This window comes from Alosa alosa, chromosome 9 (genome assembly GCF_017589495.1).
Source record: "Alosa alosa isolate M-15738 ecotype Scorff River chromosome 9, AALO_Geno_1.1, whole genome shotgun sequence".
In the NCBI taxonomy this organism is placed as follows: Eukaryota; Metazoa; Chordata; class Actinopteri; order Clupeiformes; family Clupeidae; genus Alosa; species Alosa alosa.
In genome coordinates, this window is record NC_063197.1 from 27,407,656 (window position 1) to 27,428,451 (window position 20,796).

The window sequence follows — 20,796 nt, forward strand, 5'->3', positions numbered from 1 at the left end:
CAAAGCAAAGCTGCAGCTCATTAACTTCCTGAGCTCGTGATGTAAATGTCTATGGCGCCATCGTGTGACCCAATGAGCGCAGTAGTCTAATAACAGAAAAATGGCATAAGATTACTTGTCCAATCTGTCCCTTTGGGGGTTGAGTTATAAATAACCCTGCATTTGTTGAAGAGTAGGCAGAGTGCTTTTGTTTAGTATCTGTCAGCTGTTACTTTATATGGTGTGCATGCACCGTATGGTGTGGCGTTAATATGAACGTTTGTGTGAGCGTGTGTCTGTTGAGAAAGGACAAAAGCAGTTTATCAGTGCAGAATAAGTCAGTGCCGAGAGAAAAACTGCAACATGTCTCATGCAGAAAAACAAGTAGCCTAAGCAGCAGCCAAACTAGCATTGTGTTGGCATAGTTTAGCTACTGAAAAGGAGTCCACCACACAAATAGGCCAAAGAGCCTATGTCAGCGCGTGAGCGAGATGATTTCAACAAACTGTAGTCGAGTAAAGGCAGTTCTGACATGAGCTTGTTTACGCAGAAGGGTGTGCCCTCATGACAGTAGAAGAGGCAGTGGCCTAGGGAGAAATCATTCCAATGATCCCACCTTCATCTCTCTCCACCAACACGTTCTTGTCAGTTTACAGTAGACTTTAAGCGTAGGCTACTTGGATTTATATAGTGGGCAACCGTTACAGCGTTTTATGGCGTTTCTAGGTAGCCTTTTTCGGAAGAGCAGTGGGCAGTGACGCGCTAGAGTTATTGGCATTTTAGAGCAGTTTACGGTGCGCCGCCTCCTCCTCGTACATTTCCTGATTCTGAAAATATTTTCTTTCCTGCGGATCCTTTGATTTTGTATTTGTCCAAGGGTTCGTTTTCCACTGGCAACATGTATCAAGCTGTACGGAAAGTTTTTTTCTCGGATGCTCTCTGCCTAAGCGACTCGACGGCAAAGTCGTTTGAAGAACTCTTCGCGAAGCTGGATACCAACAAAGATGGTATAGTAGATGTGTCGGAGATGAAGGCAGGCCTTTCCTCTATGGGCATAGCTATCGGAAAAGGCACAGTACAGGTAAGAAAAAACTTCTCCCCATGCCAATTGGCAGCCGTGTTCACTCCCTGCTAATCTTAGGCATGTAGTAATCGGCATCAGATTATGTTTTATGGCAGCTAGAATGACAAAGCACACTTGCACATTTTATGGGGCCCACATCGCCGATATTAATTTAGGCACGTTGGAAAACTACCCTCTTCCTCTCTGCTCAAGTGGTCGCTGCATCAGCTGCGGTTAGTCTTGGCCCCCTACAGTCTATGCTTGTCCCATAGAGATCTGCATCTGTGCACATTTTTAAAAAAATTCTTTGCCGAAATCAATTATTTTTTTACAATAGACTCAAACTGAACATATGACTTTAGTGTGAGTTATAGGCCTATATGAATGCTAGATCCATGTTGTGCTGTTAAATGGTTGGTTGCTCAGTACAATATATTGTGAAGAACAGGTTAACTGAATCTCTAGTGCCAGAGGAGTAACCTCAAATGCTATCAATCTGGTCAACTTCCTTCCACTTACCTGCATACATAGACCTACTTCAACAAAATATTTGCAGCGATTGTTCTATGTAACTGTGCATGTGGGACTGAGCTGGCACAAGTGAAGTCACCAGTGTTATAATTACCCTATTGGTTAAACCTTTGATATCTGTAAATAAAAAGTGTTCATGTTAGGACATTAGCCTACAGGTGGGGTTTTACGGCAGGTAACTCCTTGACATTAACTCCTGTTCTACTCACACACCCACATTCTTTCTCTCACACTCACTCTCTCTCTCTCTCTCTCTCACACACACACACACACACATTTGTGGCAATGCACTTAGACCCTGGAATCTACTGGACACATAGTAACTGGAGTCAAAGCCTATAACTGTCAACATATATCATACATGTAAGACATATGTACACAAATCTGATAAGGGGTCCAAAAACAAGGATAGTGTTCCAACTGAATAATGCATCATGTGTACCTTTCAAAATGCAAAAATGCATAAAAAAGATAAATACAATACAATTAAATACAATTTTACTACTAAATACAATTTCACTCTAACTCTTGATAGTTTTATGGATGTTTTATCATTTCCTTCATTCTGAACAGAAAATAATGACATCTGGAGACTCTGATGGAAATGCTGGGCTGGACCTAAACGAGTTTTCCAAGTACCTGAGGGAACACGAAAAAAAACTCAAGCTGACCTTTAAGAGTTTGGATAAAAACAATGATGGTGAGAGCTACTGTAGCTTATTTTTTTTTAACCAAGTTTATCCTCCATAAATCCATCTAACAACACAGCGCATACACTAAACCTGCCACAACTGAGTTTCTTTGTATGACTGAGTTGCTTGAATATAATGCCCCATAGGACACAGTGCTCATTTGTTGCTCAAATAGCAGTGGGCTGTGATATGCTGTCAGTGATGGGAATAGTTTCAGTACAACAGTTTTTACAGTGAGAGACTCGTGTAGAGCTAGTATACTGTAGCTATAAACAGCGGGCCAGTTGGCATTGGTCTGGCATCTATCTAAACATCTAGACAGTGTTCTCCACCTGCTAGAACTACAACATGACTGCTGATTGTCTCAATTACCTTATAAGAAAATGGCAGCACATGATGTGTCTTCACTGACACTTTTCTCATCACAGGCTGCATTGATTACAAGGAGATCAGGCAGTCTCTGACAGACATGGGCGTGGATGTGACAGAGGAGCAGGCCCAGAAGATTCTAGAGAGGTAACGTTAGACAAGCTGATTTACACTATCTCTCTGTCAAATCTTCATTCTCATTCTGAAAGACAGTTCACTGTCTACCTCAACAATGTTGCAGGAATCAGTCTGTCACACAGCGAGAATGAGCTTTGGGTATTCTGCAACAACACACCCAACAAGTAGCATTATAGTAACTGAGGAATCATATTACCAACCCTTTTCCTTTTTCTGTATCATGCAATTACCATTGTTTTCCACCAGAGGGCAGATTAATGATAAGTCATTGTTGTGGGACTATTGTAATGAAGCATAGAGATTGTAAACCTCACTTCACAAAATGTGGAGATGGCATCCTGGCTTGATTAACTGATGTTTGTTATAGTCTATATGTTATAGATCATATTATTGCCAATATATTTTGAACACCAACATGAGAGACTAGCCAAACAGGTTGGCTATTAACATGTGTCATGTATCTTTATTATATCTGTTTACATTTCTAATAGACTCTGTGGACAAATGTGTTGAGCTACATGAGTTTTTTCAAATCTTGTCAATCTTGTTCTCTGTCAAATCTTCATTCTCATTCTGAAAGACAGTTCACTGTCTACCTCAACAATGTTGCAGGAATCAGTCTGTCACACAGCGAGAATGAGCTTTGGGTATTCTGCAACAACACACCCAACAAGTAGCATTATAGTAACTGAGGAATCATATTACCAACCCTTTTCCTTTTTCTGTATCATGCAATTACCATTGTTTTCCACCAGAGGGCAGATTAATGATAAGTCATTGTTGTGGGACTATTGTAATGAAGCATAGAGATTGTAAACCTCACTTCACAAAATGTGGAGATAGCATCCTGGCTTGATTAACTGATGTTTGTTATAGTCTATATGTTATAGATCATATTATTGCCAATATATTTTGAACACCAACATGAGAGACTAGCCAAACAGGTTGCCTATTAACATGTGTCATGTATCTTTATTATATCTGTTTACATTTCTAATAGACTCTGTGGACAAATGTGTTGAGCTACATGAGTTTCTGATAAATTGCATAGTTTAAAGTAGTATTTAAGTATATTTCCAGTTTCTTTATCTAAATATAATGGATTACAACAGTGGCCCTCCTCATATTAGGACCATGTCATTGCACTGTGTCTAAGTGTAATACGCAATAAAATGGCACACTAAAGGCTAGCATGCTGAATAGCACTAAGTAAAATAAATGTACATTTCATTACATCATTGAAATCATTGAAAGGCTCAGGTTTCCAGTGTTGTAGTTTACTGCAGTTTCTGAAGAGATTGGCAAAGAATACCGCATTTGAGGTTTTTAACAGACATCCTGTCCTGTATTTGATTAAATAAATTGGTGCTGACAGGTTGTAAATATACATTTATCAGCCAGGGCCAGTTTTAAACTAGCTGAGAGCATGGTTGGGAAGAAAAAAGTGGATCATGTGCTCTGGGTGGAGAGTGCTGTTTAATGACTGATAACGCCCAGGGCCTCTCTCTGTGTATGTGTGTATGTAAAAGACAGACAGACATAGATAACACTTTCAGTAAGGTGAAGGCAAAATTGCCTGCAAGACCTTGATGCTGAGCTTCTGAGTAGCTGGACAGTATTTACTTGAAGAGAAGAGAATGGACAGCAAACCTGTGATGGACGATTACATGATGAACCTTAATAACACCAAGGCTATCAGACATGGTGGGAATACTCATGAAAGTTGTGTAGTCAGTTTGTTATAGATTTGATACAAGTAGCTAATACTGTAGCTAATCTTTGAAGTGCTGTAACAAATACTCCACAAGCAGATATTACGAATCTGCTAGATATATAATAATATTATTCACTCAATCTGAAAATAATTCAGTAAATATAGGTCTCATCTGGGAAAATATGAGGGAAAGCTGTGATTACTGCAAAAGATTCTAATTGTAATATGTCTAGGCATATCTCTCACAAATTTAGGCCTAATTCAATTTCTCTGTGATCATTTATTCACATATTTTTATTAAGGAAACTATAGCTAACCAGCTTATAAAATGAAAAAGAAAATTATTCAGCAGCATGGTTTTCTGTCATGGTTTTGAAAAAATGACCCCTGCGCGGACTATAACCAAAGAAACTAAAGGAGATTATGTGCACCTCCATTCTCCAAATAAAGGACTAAACTGCACCTTTTACAAATCTTAAAATGAACTTTATTAGTTTTACAGTTGAATTAAAAAAAAATTGTGCTCAGGAATGCTTAACTCACTCCACTGCTTCGGAGTAGACTATAATATAGTTAATTTATATAGGCGTATTCTATAAAATATGAAATTTGCGTGAAACATCTGCACTGCTACTGCGACATCTACAGTGCCTGGCATATGCGCTACAGCGTTTTCGCTCGTTTTTACCTCTTTGTGCGGACGCAAGTTTTTCATCAGTGTTGTTAAAGGTGTGAAAACGACGCTAAGAAAAAATGTACCCGTCGTTTTACTATAGACATAGACATGGCCTGTTATGTAGTTCATTTATAAATGGTTGGTGATAGTAGTGGTGATAGTGGTTTTGCCAGTAAAACCGGAAAACTCACTAGACAAGTATGGAGGCTATGCAGGTAATTACTTCAAGTTTAGTAGGCTACTCTGGGCCTGCACCAATGCCTACATTAATGTAGATTTCTGAATATATGCACCAAAGTTGGTTTAAGTTCAAATTGAACTGTGAACAAACAAATTTTAATCATTTATTGAGATGAATCAAAAGTTTAGTTAACTCAAGGTTAGCAGCATGGTAACTCAGACTTCAGTTCTTGGGAACTCATGGTGTTCTTGGAGACCAATGCTAACTAATGCTATCACAAAAGCTAACATTTGTTTGTTTTTATTAAGTGCATGATGTGAGTAGATATTATTGAAGGCTTATAATACAACAAAAAAGATGTGTAGACGGGTGATGAAGTGTCATTCTACATCTCACTGGACACAGTTAGTGAATGACAGGGGCAGATATACAGTATGTGTGTGAGGGATGGACACATAATGTGCAGTAATCCAATTAAGGTGTTGACTCCTCTCTGGGCCTAGCGGGACTGGAAGTGCTCCCATGGTGTGCTTTATCTGTATCCGTGATGTAAACTAGGTTGGGATTTGACCCAAGGACTCATGCAGGCAAAGGAGCTGTCCAACTTTCACTGTTTGCCCAGCCGCCTCCCAACAGAATACACACACCCATGCATATATAAACATATTGAGCTGAGATGTGTTGCTAAAAAATACTAAACATGTCTCTCTCTGTCTCTCCCTCTCTCTCTCTCTCTCTCTCTCTCTCTCTCTCTGTCTCTCTCTCTCGCACTGGTACAGTATTGATGTTGATGGCACCATGACAGTGGACTGGAGTGAATGGAGAGAACATTTCCTATTTAGTGCTGCTTCAAACTTACAAGAGATCCTACGCTACTGGAAGCACTCCACGGTGAGTGAGTGAGTGTACTGTATGTGTGTGTGTGTGTGTGTGTGTGTGTGTGTGTGTGTGTGTGTGCGCATAGAATTGGTGTTTTGCGTACACCTACAGCTCCACTCTAATGCATCTATATGTTATATTCTAGCCTATACCCTTTTGCACACACACACACACACACACACACACACACACACACACACACATACACATACACATAGAGACTAATGAATGAACTGCCATCCTGCTGAGTTTGGCACTCTCCCTGTGATCTGTAATCACACTGTAACTGCACAAGGCTACGTCACTACGTCAAAGAGCTCAGACACAGACACATGCACACACTCGCTAATATACACACAAGTACACAGTAATCAGCTTGGCTGCGATATTTATCCCTCTCACAGTGAATGGACTTGTGCTTGTCCAGTCAATGGTTTGTCTATCTCAAATAATTTTCAACATTCTCACATAAGTCTCTCTTTAAAAGCTTTACATGTATGATTCTCTGAAACAAAGTACTGTTAGTGATATTGAGCTTATCTTACAACACCACGAGCCCTATGCTAATACCAACCATATAAAAAATAACCTTGAGGCATTGTATATGGGCTTTTTTACAGAAATATCTGTTTCCAGATAGACACTCAGGCACACTTTAGATGAGACCCAAAAATAAGATATCACTAGAAACCTCTTGATACCTTTATAAAGTACTGTTGGCCCAACCAGCCTAAACTGTAACTGGGAAACCTTCCATGCCTCTCTCTCTCTCCCCCCCTCTCTCTCTCTCTTTGTTGAAGCTTATTCAAGCCTGTTTTGTACTCTGGGCAGAACAGCTAATTGAAGGACTGTGCATCAGTGGACAGATTAGAGCAATTATTGGATAAAGGAGGGTCGCTTACGAAGTGAGGTCCAATGACCGCTGAGTTGGGCGGGACCAGATTGCAGGTAGTCTTGGTGCAGGAGGCTGTGTTCATACTGTCATACTGGAATGCTTGCGGTCTGGCTTAGAACACTTGTCAGTGGTGCAGAACTTTGCAGGGATTCCATCACATTTCTTCAGGGTCTGCATCCAAAACAGAATCAGGAGTAGGAGGAAGCCACTCAAACAGGGGAGACAAATAACCTTTAAAACCTTCATCATAAAGTCAAGAAGCATCTTGAGTTAACCCTTGAAACGAACCCTTGAACCGAAGAAACTTGCTTTTGGAGCGGTTTAAAGTCATATCTAAAAAAAAAAATCCTGGTGGTATTTGAGCTGGCACGGGAGGCCATTTGCTCTGGCATCGGTGGTAGGACTGGCGCACCATGGTACTGCTGCAGCAGCAGCCAAAGGGAGAGTGGTTCTTCATCGACTTTGAGGAAGATGGAGCCATTTATGAGGTGGAGGTGGAAGTGGTAGGTGCTGATGGCTTCACTCCCATGCAGAATGTTTATTGTCTGGTTGGAGGGATATTTGAAGAGTACTTTTGCTATCAAACAGGTTTTCTTATGAGCACATGGGTGATTATACAACTTACCATTGTTAGACAGCACTTTCATCATTATATCCTCTAGAACTTTTTTTGTTATATTTGAAAGAATCTGATTTACTTTGGGCGTACCCACACTATGCCATCCGTACCGTATCTGAGTACGTTTGACCCCCAAAGTCTGGTTTGTTTGACCAGTGTGATCGCTCCGTACCGTACCTTGGCAAGGTATGCTTATCCGTGCCCAGGTCCATTTGAGGAGGTGGACTCGGGCACGGCACAGTTGGGCTTATGATCGCGCCTATGCAAAGATTCTAGAGCACAGAAGCTCAACCGCGCCTGGGTACAGTTTGATAGTATGCAGTGCGAGTGCGGACCAAGAACAGGAGAGAACCGTACTCCGGCACGGTACAAGAACAGGAGAGAACCGTACTCCGGCACGGTACAAGTGAACCGTGCCCAGTGTGAGTACGCCCTTAAGGAGTCCATTGAAGCCAGAGCTCAGGAGTAATTACTGCACCAGCAAAAGGGTCAAACTTTATTGACATTCATGACTTTCAGGTGACGATGGAGTTGATATGGGACATCATGAATGTTCTTTAGCAGGTGCTATCTGTGGTCATGATCTGAAGGAAATTAGACTCCTCACGATGCTTCCAGCTGGCCCGTGTGAATGTGTTGAGTAATGTATCATTAGGGCTCTGTGACCATGCTGCCTTATGTAAGGTACCCCTTACGTAAAAGAATAGATGGTCGGGATTAAGTTCAAGGTTGGTGTGAGGTCAGAGTTCGTATGGATATACTGTAGGGATGAGCAGTTCAGGGTCAGTATGGTGCTCTCATGTGAAAGACTGAGATTGGTGTGCTCTCATGTGAAAGACTGTTTGACCCCACATGACCTACTAGTTTTTTGTGAATCAATATATTATGTATTATAAATATAAGCCTCAAGATAGCATGCATTTCAATGAATCTTTGTCTTCATTTTTACAAAATGTATGGGAGCATCTGTCCTGTATGTTACTGTATGCTATTAAATATGCTACTTTAGTAGGTTTAGAGCAGAGTGCTCTTTTAGCATGTAACAATCCGATGGTCTCTGTTAGTTATGACCGCCGTGCAAGTGAAGTGGCACAAAACCATTGATTTTCATTTTAATCCGTCAAATTGGGCTCCCCAAAAGGAGGGTAGGCCGGACACAGTTCTCTGTGAATATCTCGAGAACCGTAGGGCCTAGGAGGACCAATTGTTTTTGTATATTGGTCTCAAGGGGCCATCTTAACACATCCCATAACCACTCATTTGCGGTATAGCACTACCTAGTTAAAAATGAAAAAGCAAAAATGAGGCGTTGTAATCGCAGGTATCTTTGGCTGACGTGTTCAGAACTGCACAAAATTGGACGGGTAAGATCACTATGACAGCCTGTGACAGAATGCATTTCGTGGAATTCAGTTCATTAGGGGCCATACTATGAATAAATTTATGTGTACATTTAGTGACAGGCATGCACACACACACACACACAGAGGCATGCACACATGTACACAAAAGCAAACACACATGCACACACATGCAAGAGTAGAGGATTGAATAGGAGATGGAGACAAATTAAAAAGAGTGATTTTTTTTTGCAGAGATAATGTATAGGACTGGGCGGCGGTCATATTTTGCAGAGATAATGTATAGGACTGGGCAGCGGTCATATTTTTTACCAATCTGCGGTACATCTAGTTGTGTAAGTAAGTAGCCATGGCAAAAGAGCAGCCCTAATGACTGCTTAGAGACTATGTTGAACACACCACACTGATGAACTCAAACTTTGTAACAGAGATGAGGTTTGTTCACTTTGTGATTGCCTTTAGTTGCTTATTTGGTCATCAATGACCATTGTTGGTAAATGTGAATAGTATAGTAAGAAGACATAATATGTGACTGGAAATTATAACTGATGAGGTAAACAGTGTCCTTTATTAGTGATATAAAACAACGGGAACTATGGGAATATGGGAATGATGGTGACTGACATCCATGTTGCACCTCTGCTGCAGATGTATGAAGTTTGGATGGATTCTATTTTATCACATGCTAAATGGTGTGTGTGCGCGTGTGTGCGTGTGTGTGCGCGTGTGTGCGCGTGTGTGCGCGTGTGTGTGTGTGTGTGTGTGTGCGTACGTGCGCGTGTGTGCGCGTGTGTATGCGTGTGTATGCGTGTGTGCGTGTGTGTGTGTGTGTGTGTGTGTGCGTGCGTGTGGCGTGTGTGTGTGTGTGTGTGTGTGTGTGTGTGTGTGTGCGCGTGTGCGTGTGTGTGTGTGTGTGCGTGTGTGTGTGCGGTGTGTAAGGTTCTGGACATAGGAGACAGCCTCACCATCCCAGATGAGTTCACAGAGGAGGAAAAGACGACGGGCGTGTGGTGGAGACAGCTGGCCGCCGGGGCGGTGGCAGGGGCCGTCTCTCGTACCGGCACGGCACCACTGGACAGAATGAAAGTGTTCATGCAGGTAAGCCCTACAACACACACACACACACACACACACACACACACACACACACACACAAAGTTATGTAACAAAACTTTAGTTGAGTAACAAAATTGAGGACATTTTTGTGGTTAGACCTGTGAAATGCATGTCAAAGAAGTTAACAGGATGCCATATGCTCTCTTTTGCCACATATTTGAACATAGTTTATGCATTCACAATGGTAAAATTACAAATAGGCTGATGACAGATTTATATATATTTTTTATATTTCATACTGTATATTTTTTATTTGTTTGTCTTTGTTTTAGCTGTAGATTTGTTGGGTTGTTCTTGTTCACTAGTGCATGACTTCTGAATGTTGCCTTTCTTAATTTAATCGTTTGTTTCATTGATTGATTGTTTGATTATCTTAGCTGTTCCTATGGTTACCTCACTGCGGCGCCATCTTATATGATTTGTTGTCTCTGAAAAGAGGGTGCAGGACAGAAAATGCTTTCTGTCTGAATAGCTCCTTATCGGGAGGTAAAACAGCCTGCTACTAGAGCCCTGGCATCACACACCACTGTTGTTGTTGTTCAGGTGCACTCCTCTAAGACCAACAAGATCAGCCTGGCAGGAGGCTTCAAGCAGATGATTAAGGAGGGGGGCGTGACATCACTGTGGAGGGGCAACGGGGTCAACGTCCTCAAGATCGCCCCTGAGACCGCCATCAAGTTCATGGCCTATGAGCAGGTGAGCCAACAAAGGAAGAAGCAAATTGACCAACAAAACTGAACAGTCATAAGCCAATTAGCATTTGAGCTGTGCAGATCAGATGAGAAAGCAAGCAGTGGTCTTTGTAAAGAGATAAATATATATATAAAAAAAGAAATATTTTTTCCTACTTCTATTAAAGATTTTTTTAACCTCTAGAAGCTTTTTGCAATCTTGCGTGAAGGGTAGTGATGATGGGATTTTAAGCACTAAAACATCACCACAACCATACAAAGTGTTAAAGATGTTTTTTTTTAAAAATCTAGAGAATTGATGTATTGTGTCAGCACTTTTTATTTCCTCTGCCTTTACCTGCTGCAGATGTCCAGCATCTTAGTGTTTTCCTCTGCCTAAACTGTTACTCTCCCGTCCATCCTGTCTGCTGTCCACCAGTATAAGAAGCTGCTGGGCCAGGAGTCGGGGAAGGTGAAGCCTCATGAGCGGTTCATGGCCGGATCCCTGGCTGGAGCCACAGCTCAGACCGCCATCTACCCCATGGAGGTGAGACTCGTGGGACAGGGGCAGGGGCAGGGGCAGGAGCTGCAGGGTTGGGTTGGTGTAGGATGAGAATGTTGATAGTTATTCACCCGGCGGCCAGAACGAGGCTACAGGGTACACTTGCCATCACACTTCAGTCCAGCAGATGGTGGTAATGCACTCCGTTTGCACACTGGCAAAAAAAATAAAACTCAGGCCAGCGAACCCTTTTTCTGTAAACTTTTTTTGGCAGTTTGCAAACAGAGTGCTTTACCAACATCTGCTGGACTGAAGTGTGATGGTAAGTGTACCCTGTAGCCTCGTTCTGGCCGCTGGGTGAGTAAGGCGAATGGCTGAAAGAGCAGACTGATGGATATGTTTTATTGGATGGAGGGGTAGGTGAGTGGATGGAAAGGAGATAAAGGATCTATTATTGTGTTGTGTGGGAGCATCGCACTGATCCGCACCTGATTATGCTTGTCTTGGTATTAACTTAGCAAAATGACTAGCTTTAATCAGGGTTGTGCACAATTCAAATTGCAACTCTGCTTCCTTTTTGCTACCTCAATTGAAATGCAAGTGAAATTCAAGAATTGAATTTGAATTTAAGAGCCAGTTTCAATTCAGTTCTGGAATTTTGCACAAACCTGGCTTTAATTAATTTGTACTTAGCAAAATGACTTTAGCTTTAATTCATATGTACTTAGCAAAATGACTGTAGCTTGAATTTATTTGCGTTTGTTTGACTTTACCGGCTGGTTGTCATTTCCATTTGGGGCCATGAATAATGAATGTGAGCACCGTTACAGAACATACTGTATATGACTGAGAGAAGCTCTAGGTTGAGAATTAGGTAAGAAGATTTAGGATATCAAACCCTGACATCTGATGTGTTGTGCTGTGTGGTCAGGTGATGAAGACGCGCCTGACCCTAGGGAAGACGGGCCAGTACAAGGGCATGCTTGACTGTGCCAAGAAGATTCTGAAGAAGGAGGGCGTGAAGGCTTTCTACAAGGGCTACGTCCCCAACATCATGGGCATCATCCCCTATGCTGGCATAGACCTGGCTGTCTATGAGGTGTGCGTGTGTGTGTCTGTTTGTGTCTGTTTGTGTGTGTGTGTGCGCACAGTCGCACACTGTCCTGTAATTGTTTTTCAGTTATAATGTTCATGCATCAAGTCAGCATCTTATTACCAGACTTTGACAACACTTATGCAACACCTTAACCGCTAGCACTAATTCTATGTATTCCAGATGTTCGAAATAACCAATTGACATTCATTTAATGTACAATGCATTTTACATTCCTGCCTCCTTCTGTCTCTGGTTTTGTGAACACATGCCTTACCCTCCATTTGTCCGTTGTTGTCTCTCAGAGTCTGAAGAATGCCTGGCTCTCCAAGTACGCTAAAGACACGGCTAACCCCGGCATCCTGGTGCTGCTGGCCTGTGGCACCATCTCCAGCACCTGCGGCCAGCTGGCTAGTTACCCACTGGCACTGATCCGCACACGCATGCAAGCCCAGGGTACGAGAGAATGTGTGTGTGTATGCGTGTGTGTATTGGTGTGTGTGCACGCGTGTGTGTGTGTGTGCACGTGTGTGTCGCGTGTGTGTGCGTGTGTGTGTGTGTGTGTGTGTGACTGTGACTGTGCGTGTGTGTGTGTGTGTGTGTGTTTGTGTGCGTGCGTGTGTGTGCACGCGCGTGTGTGTGTGCGTGTGTGTAGTTGTATGTGGACGTGTGTCTGTGTCTGTGTGCATACTGTTAAATCTTGTAATGTTAAATCCTTAAGGCTTCTCCCTTTGTCCAGTATGTTGTCTCCTGGTGTGTTTTTATATTTGATTATCAATCCCACATCTGTCACTAATTGGGTCTCCTCATTGGCTCTCTCTGTCACTCATTGGGTCTCCTCATTGGCTCTCTCTGTCACTCATTGGGTCTCCTCATTGGCTCTCTGCCTCAGCTACTCTGGAGGGCGCGGAGCAGGTGAACATGACCAAGCTGGTGAAGAAGATCCTGGAGAAGGACGGCATGTTTGGCCTGTACCGCGGCATCCTGCCCAACTTCATGAAGGTCATCCCTGCGGTCAGCATCAGCTACGTGGTCTACGAGTACATGAGAAGTGGCCTGGGTATTTCCAAGTGAAGACGCTACACGAGTTTAATGCATGTTTATGTGTGTGTATGTGTATGTGTATGTGTGTGTGTGTGCGCACAAAAGTTTGTATGTACGGACATTTAAGTCAGGTTGTTAGCCTACCAAACCCTAGGCTACTTAGCCCACAACACCAAACTCAACATTAGAGAGAAAACATGCGAGAGTTTACATTGTTTACTGCACTTTCATTGTTGAAATGCAAAATGACACTTTACCATTCAGTCTTGCATTGCAAAGGATGCAATCACTACATGTCCTTAGAGGCTGGGTTGTTTGCAATGGTATTTGGAGTTTTAATTTGACCATAAAAGCACTATGTATTTACACATCTTTTTAAAAAAAAATCTTTACAAGGACCACAGTCATTTCTGGTAATGCCATAGTGATTTCTGTTTCATTGCTGATGATCCTCAGCTGGTTTGAATAGGAGTCCTCATCCGTCCCAGACACAGAGACTTCAGAGATACCTCACAAGACCACAAAACATGGCATCTTTCCTTTGAGCCCGCCGTGTTGTCTTTAACAAAATATGAAAAACTCTTTTTCACCACATACTCCCAGGTCAGGCTTCAGTTGTGGTTGTAATTGTCAACTCACTGAGGTTCTCTTGTAGTTCATTTAGGCACAGATCAGCTGCATATTAGCGTCAACAGTGAAGTCTTAGTTCAACATACAATTTACATAAATGTATTATATGAGGAGATCTGCGGCAGAATGTCGACGTCAATGGGTCCACTGCCACCCTGTTGGAGATTAGCGCATAGTTGTATAACATAGTGAAATATTTATTTCTGTGAAGTATCACACAACATAAATATAGTGCAAATTGTTGTGGTGCTATGAATCTATGTACTGGTTTGTGTTTGCAAACTGTTTTAGAAAGCGACTGCCGTACGGTCCCTTTTGCAGTGCATCTCCTCACCCGGGTAACTGACCGTGCACTCGGGACTGTTCTGTGCTGTTTCATGGACAGTACACAAAGGACTGTAACATACTGTAACATGGATATTTGGCAAGTCTGAGCCAGTCTTTCTAAACCAGGCTACTGAAAAGTCCACAGTGTGGTGCTTGGGTGTTCATTGCAGTTTATATACACTATGTACATACAGCATTGAACATAATGTTTTTCTTTTACCAGCACAGACATTGGACACAACAGTGCATTTGCAGACTTTTAACCCTTAAAGGTGTAGGTTTTTGAACGTTCTAAGTTCCGCAACAATTGAAGGTTCTAAAATTCTATGTTGAATTCAATGAACCCAGATATTCTTTAGAACGTTCATTTCTCAACATTCCGTACTCCTTTAAGGGTTAACAAACTTAATTCACTTTACGCAGGGATGGGTGTTGATTAGAGGTGTCATCAGCACACACACTCAAGCTCACACACAATGCTTTGGTGACCTGATTGGAAAGCATCGCTCTGAAAGGTTGTTTTGTGTCTTGAAGCAGGGAGGAAATGGAGAATGTGCCTTTTATCATGGGATGTGTTCAGATCTCTGTGGTTTCAGTAATAACCCCGTTTGCCTTTTTTCCAAAGTTTTGTTAAGTTAGCAACTCCTGTTTACATTAAAAGGAAGTATTTTTAATAATTACCTTTGTGTTGGTGTCTTTATTTAGGTATGACTGTTCTTTCTTAGTCACTCAGAACATATAAACCTTGCCAAAGGGTATATACATAGGCCTACACACAATATATAACATGATGTGACTGGTTAGTAGATTTCCCCATGCAGTAGACTTAGGTCAAGCTAAGCAATCATGTAATGGCGTAACAGTAGAGAGTCTTAAGCTGGCCCCAGATCTCTTGACTCCGGCAGAAACGGAGGGCTAACTTTAGCTGCTTCAGGGCACGGCTTGTGTAATTGCTGCTGGTGCTCCAGTTTTTGGTCTTCACGCCACTGTTGTCTGCCAGTCACAACCACGACCAGCCTTTGCTGTTGTAATCACAGACAACTCCACTCAGATGTCAGACAACTCCACTAAGATGTCAGACAACTCCACTAAGATGTCAGACAACTCCACTCAGATGTCAGATTTGCTAACAAAAAATAGTTTTACTCATACTGAACGGTTCTTATTCAGCATTGAGTCTAATGACTGTATTTCTGTCTAGGCCCCCATTGACATACACAATCATTTCCTCACATGCCTTCACAGTAATAATCTGCAATCTGTCATTACCATGTCACACTAATGAAACCTAGACTTTACTATCTGATATTTTGGATTTTAGTGGAATATCACTTTTTAAAGAAACTGCATTGGTAGAGAAGCAGGTTTTAAACATCCATCATTTCAGTGGTACTAATGTGAGAAGGTTTGGCTCGTCATTAAAGAGCATTCCTTGAACTTGTGTTACATAGAGCGCCATCTAGTGGCAAGCATGTTATTGCACAAGGGAAAGTTCTTTGAATTTACTGACTGTAATTATCCTCTCGTTTCAAGAGATGATAACTGGTAAGAGGAAGCTGTGTCTCTTCAGATGGTTCCCCATTTCTACCAGTCTTCTCCCATCACACAAGACACAGGACCTACTTACCGTACTCACTCAAGGGAGTACTGCTTCATGCTGCTGTGGGTACATTCATAGTTGCTCTATCCTTTATCCATCCTTTCCGGACACAACAGTGCATTTGCAGACTTTTAACCCTTAAAGGTGTAGGTTTTTGAACGTTCTAAGTTCCGCAACAATTGAAGGTTCTAAAATTCTATGTTGAATTCAATGAACCCAGATATTCTTTAGAACGTTCATTTCTTTAGCGTTCCAAAGAAGACAAGAGACACTTTTTCCTTCTCATTCCCTTTTTTATTAAAAGCGGCGGTGCCCCTTTTGAAGCACATATGCATAGACATACTGTACACTGCGTCCATTTAAGCCTCTTGTCAACCCAGCCCCCCACAACATCCACCTCGTATGCCATCAGGTTCCTCTGATATATACACTATCAAACACGCCCCTACACAGTCAGAGGCCTACAGCCAGCATCTACAGATCTACTCTCCATGCACTCACCATCAGAGGCGGCGCACAACCTGACTCTACACTTGATTTGTCTGTCGCTTTGGTCTTTTTTTTTTCTTTACTAGTTCCTTTTTATTCTTCTTACAAGTAAAACACATATGAGAGACATCATAAAGACATTGATAAGAAAAGGCCTAGAGCTCTTCTGCTGGTTGGCTATCTGGGGTCCACTGCGGTGGTGGGGGGTTTGGCACCTGTTGGGCATAGCTAAAGGAGAGCTCGATTTAGGAGCTGGTGAGTATGGCCAGTTTGTGTGTTTTTGTGTGTGTGGACAGTGTCGGCATTAGCTTTTCGCTGGTCTATTCTAACATCATTCCTCTATGAGAGTGTCTATAATAACACAGGCCATTTTAATGAGCCTCCAGAGCAAAGGCGTCAGACGGACACGAAAGACGAGAGGTCAGACACTTGGCACTTCAGAGACGTGGACGTCAACTCTACACATTGCTACCCAGTCACCCAACAACTGCATATCTTAACATTTAAAGCAAACACCACCAGCTTGTTAAAAGCCCCCTTCAGCTTGTCTTTGGAAAGAGACACAACATTGCACACACATACTACACACACATACTACACACACACACACACACACACACTATTATGTGTGTCCGCATTTTGTATTCAAGATCTTTTCACTGTGTGAGCTGTATTTTGGTTCTCTACTCTCTTCTCTACACGTACAGTATCCCGACCTACAAAAGGTACTTGGCAATATATTCTAATTCCATTTTCCTTAAAGACACTGCAGATAAAGGTTATAGATAAAGGTCCTAATTTCCTAAATCAAAATAGTTTGGGTACTTAAAGTCAAGACATTTTTCAGCAATGCATGGTCCATTTCAGGGAAGTGCTAAAAATAAAAATCAATAGAAAAAAAAAAGAAATTGGACCAGTTATTCAACAGTGTATCAAAAAAGTAAATAAAAGGGATGAACATCAATTATTTCCTATGACGGGCAATATTACACAAACAGGAACACGATAATCTCATGGGGTCACAAACACACACACACACACACACACAGACGGTCAGACTTTGGCAGTATCAGCAAAGCCTGTGTGAAACACACACAGTCTTTTACTCCTTGAATCCGTTTTGCCCTCTCCATGCTGACACTAGCCTTCGGTCGGTCTGCATACGAAAGTCCTGCTAGATTATTGCACGGTCGGTCTGTCTCCCATCGTCAGGGCAACACTAGGTTTACAGTGTCAAAGGTCAAAGTTCAGGCTGGTTGGTACAGTAGTTCTTATTGCACATGCTCAGTATGACACAGGTACCACGATGCGAAAAGTGGAAAACCTACAGCGACAGTAACCTACAGTTACAGGTGCTCACGCTAAACTAAAGAAAATAAACAGCACACATCTATGACCTCCAACTATTACTGAACAAATAATATGATGAAGGCATTGAGAGAAATACCATTACACCAAACTAATGTATTAGTAGTCCAAACTCTTTTGGAGCAGTAAACGATAAAGATGACACTGGTTATGGCTTGTTTTCCCCATATGTGCGCACACACACACACACACACACACACACACACACACACACACACACACACACATAATCTTACAAACACACATAAACCAGCAGAAGACTGATTTGAGTATCCTTGCTGTACTGGGTGTACTCCCAGTAGTTCCATGAGATTCCTTACTTCTTTAACTAAACTGACTGCAAAATTGGCTAATTGCATACAATATGCACCACTGATCTTTGCTCACCATATTGAATTTGATCAGCCAATGTTGTGAACTGAGGAAGACAGTTACTATAAGAGCCAATATCTAACCATGTGTACTCTAGTCTAGGGGGACTAAGAGTGAAAACAGAGGGAGCAATTACGAGATGAGAGGCCTTAACAGCGATACCTAAACAAACTACATGAACAACGTACTGTGTGATGAGAGGCCTTAACAGCGATACCTAAACAAAGTACATGAACAACGTACTGTGTGCTACCCGACACAGAGCAGCAGCTAACATTCCTATAACCTTCTTTTCCTTCGTCATCACAGAACAGACAAACTCCCCCTCCCACTTCTCAGTCTCTTAGCTCTCAGTACAGACACCACTTCCTGTTTGAACAGGAAGTGATGCTTTCTGGGAGGAAACGGGACTTCTGGCTCGGGCTAGTAGGAATAGGCCTCCAGGGGACGCGGTCTCAAGTAGGGGAAGGATGTCCCCTGAGGTCTCTCTTGGATCTGAGGGGTCACGAAACCCCAACCAGGAGTGCCGGGCCACTCACGGAGGCGGTCTGGGACTTCACCTGAGGAGGACATGAAAGGTCTCAGTACAACAACGACCACTACAATGTAAATCTACACATATGGGCAGATGCCATGCACCCAAACCTTTTAGAATGTTAGTTCCAGCATTAATAAATGACATACACTGAATGCAATGCTAGGCAATACAAGGCCATCTGATTAGGAATAGCATTATTCGGTATAAGCTGCAATGAATGAACTGCCATATATCAATGTGGCCAGCTCATTATGTAGTACTGCTGTCAGCCAGCAGAGGGCACATGGTCCTTAACAATTAGAGGGTGTAAGGAGAGGGACAAGGAGAGGAAGGCAAAGGCAGACACACACACACACACACACAGACACACACAGACACACATACATACAGATTGAGGGTAAAATACCTTTGGAAGGCCGGGGAGGTGTGGAAAAAGAAGGATAGAAGGGAGGGGCAGAGGAGGAGGGGGAGAAGGAGCTTAAGGAGGAAAGCTTGAGCTCATTCTTCTGGAAACGCTCAGTGAACGTCACAGAGGGAGAGAGAGAGAGAATGATGGACAGAGAGAGAGAGAGAAAGGTGGAAAGAGAGAGAGAGGAAAGGGAAAAATGTGTGTATATGAGAGATAGCGATGTGTGCAGAGAGAGATAGAGAGAGCGATAGAGAGAGAGAGAGAGAGAGAGAGGGAGTGGGAAAGAAAAACATCAGTGAGGGAAAGGAACACAATCATATGGGCATGCTTTAACAGCGAACTGTGAGTTTATTGTAGGTATGGGGGATTGTGTGTGTCTATGTGTGTGTGTATGTGTGTGTGTGTGTGTGTGTGTGTGCGTGTCATTGTGTTTCTTGACCTCACCTCCAAGTTGGAGCGGGCTTTCTTCAGCACATCTCGTGTTCTTGATACTGCAAATGAGAAAACAGTTGAGATTTGATTACAATTTCATCCAAAACACACACACACACACACACACACACACACACACACACACACACACACACACACACAGACACAGACTCAGACACAGACACAGACACAGACAGACACAGACACACACACACACACACACATACAGACATGAGACACACACACACACATACAGACAGAGACACACACTCACACACACACACACACACACACACACACAGTGTTGCTACTGAGGGCACTTTATAGATGTTAGCATACATGCTCAAATGCTCATGGAGCTTTAGCTGGACTCCAGGGGCACATTAGATTAACTGCACATGAACGGATGAAGGGATAACAGGAGGGGCAGTATGGACGGTCAAATGAGGCTCATTTTCAGATCTCACATACAACCAGGCTCATTGGGGCTCAGTCATTTGAGTGAGATGAAGGAGGGCGAGAGGGAGAGGAGGGGTGAGAGGAGAGGAGAGGAGAGGAGAGGAGAAGATAGGAGAGGAGAGGGAGAGGAGAAGAGAATAGAGGAGAGGAGAAGTGAGGAAAGAAGAGGAGAGGAAAAGAGAGGAGAGGAGAAGATAGGAGAGGAGAGGGAGAGGAGAGGGAGGAGAGGTGAGAAGAGAGGAGAGGAGAAGAGAGGGAGGAGGGAGAAGGAGAAAAGAGAGAGGAGGAGGAGGAAGAGGACAACAGGGAGGAGGAGAAGAGAGGAGAGGAGAAGAGAGGAGGGGTGAGAAGAGAGGAGAGGAGAAGAGAGGAGAGAAGAGGAGAGGAAAAGAGAGGAGAGGGAGAGGAGAGGAGGGGTGAGAAGAGAAGAAAGGAGAGGAAAAGAGAGAGAGAGAAGAAGAGATGAGAGAGGAGAGGAGAAGAGAAGAGAGGGAGAGGAGAGGAGAGGAGAAGAGAAGAGAGGAGAGGAGAGGAGAAGAGAGGGAGAGGAGAGGAGAGGGAGAGGAGAAGAGGGAGAGGAGGGAAGAGAGGGAGAGGAGAGAAGAGAGGAGAGGAGAGGAGAGGGAGAGGAGGGGTGAGAAGAGATGGA

The 20,796-nt window shown here is 42.8% G+C and overlaps 2 protein-coding genes across 2 annotated transcripts in view; one reads left to right on the forward strand and one right to left on the reverse strand.

Moving 5' to 3' along the window:
* Positions 1-540: 540 nt before the first annotated feature.
* slc25a24 (solute carrier family 25 member 24) lies at positions 541-14,857 on the forward strand. Its single transcript, XM_048252665.1, has 10 exons — positions 541-1,060; positions 2,147-2,273; positions 2,694-2,781; positions 6,123-6,234; positions 10,037-10,195; positions 10,757-10,909; positions 11,324-11,431; positions 12,318-12,485; positions 12,785-12,935; positions 13,372-14,857. The coding sequence occupies exons 1-10, from the start codon at positions 878-880 to the stop codon at positions 13,551-13,553; spliced, it is 1,431 nt and encodes a 476-aa protein (XP_048108622.1). The 5' UTR covers positions 541-877; the 3' UTR covers positions 13,554-14,857.
* A 1,501-nt stretch (positions 14,858-16,358) lies between these two features.
* Positions 16,359-20,796, reverse strand: part of LOC125300161 (phosphodiesterase 4D interacting protein) — a 37,782-nt gene continuing 33,344 nt past the window's right edge. The window contains exons 34-36 of the mRNA XM_048251816.1: positions 19,701-19,747; positions 19,254-19,353; positions 16,359-18,869 (exon numbers count right to left, since the gene is read on the reverse strand). Coding sequence (XP_048107773.1) covers positions 18,733-18,869; positions 19,254-19,353; positions 19,701-19,747 — 284 coding nt within the window. The 3' untranslated portion in view covers positions 16,359-18,732. The remainder of the gene's footprint in view (positions 18,870-19,253; positions 19,354-19,700; positions 19,748-20,796) is intronic.

What these genes read in the sequence shown, in the direction of transcription:
- slc25a24 (XM_048252665.1), top strand. Translation starts at nt 878, where the DNA reads ATGTATCAAGCTGTACGGAAAGTTTTTTTCTCGGATGCTCTCTGCCTA. An exon ending in GCCCAGAAGATTCTAGAGAG is followed by an intron (nt 2,782 to 6,122) that starts GTAACGTTAGAC and finishes GCACTGGTACAG; the next exon opens with TATTGATGTTGATGGCACCA. An exon ending in CACACGCATGCAAGCCCAGG is followed by an intron (nt 12,936 to 13,371) that starts GTACGAGAGAAT and finishes TCTCTGCCTCAG; the next exon opens with CTACTCTGGAGGGCGCGGAG.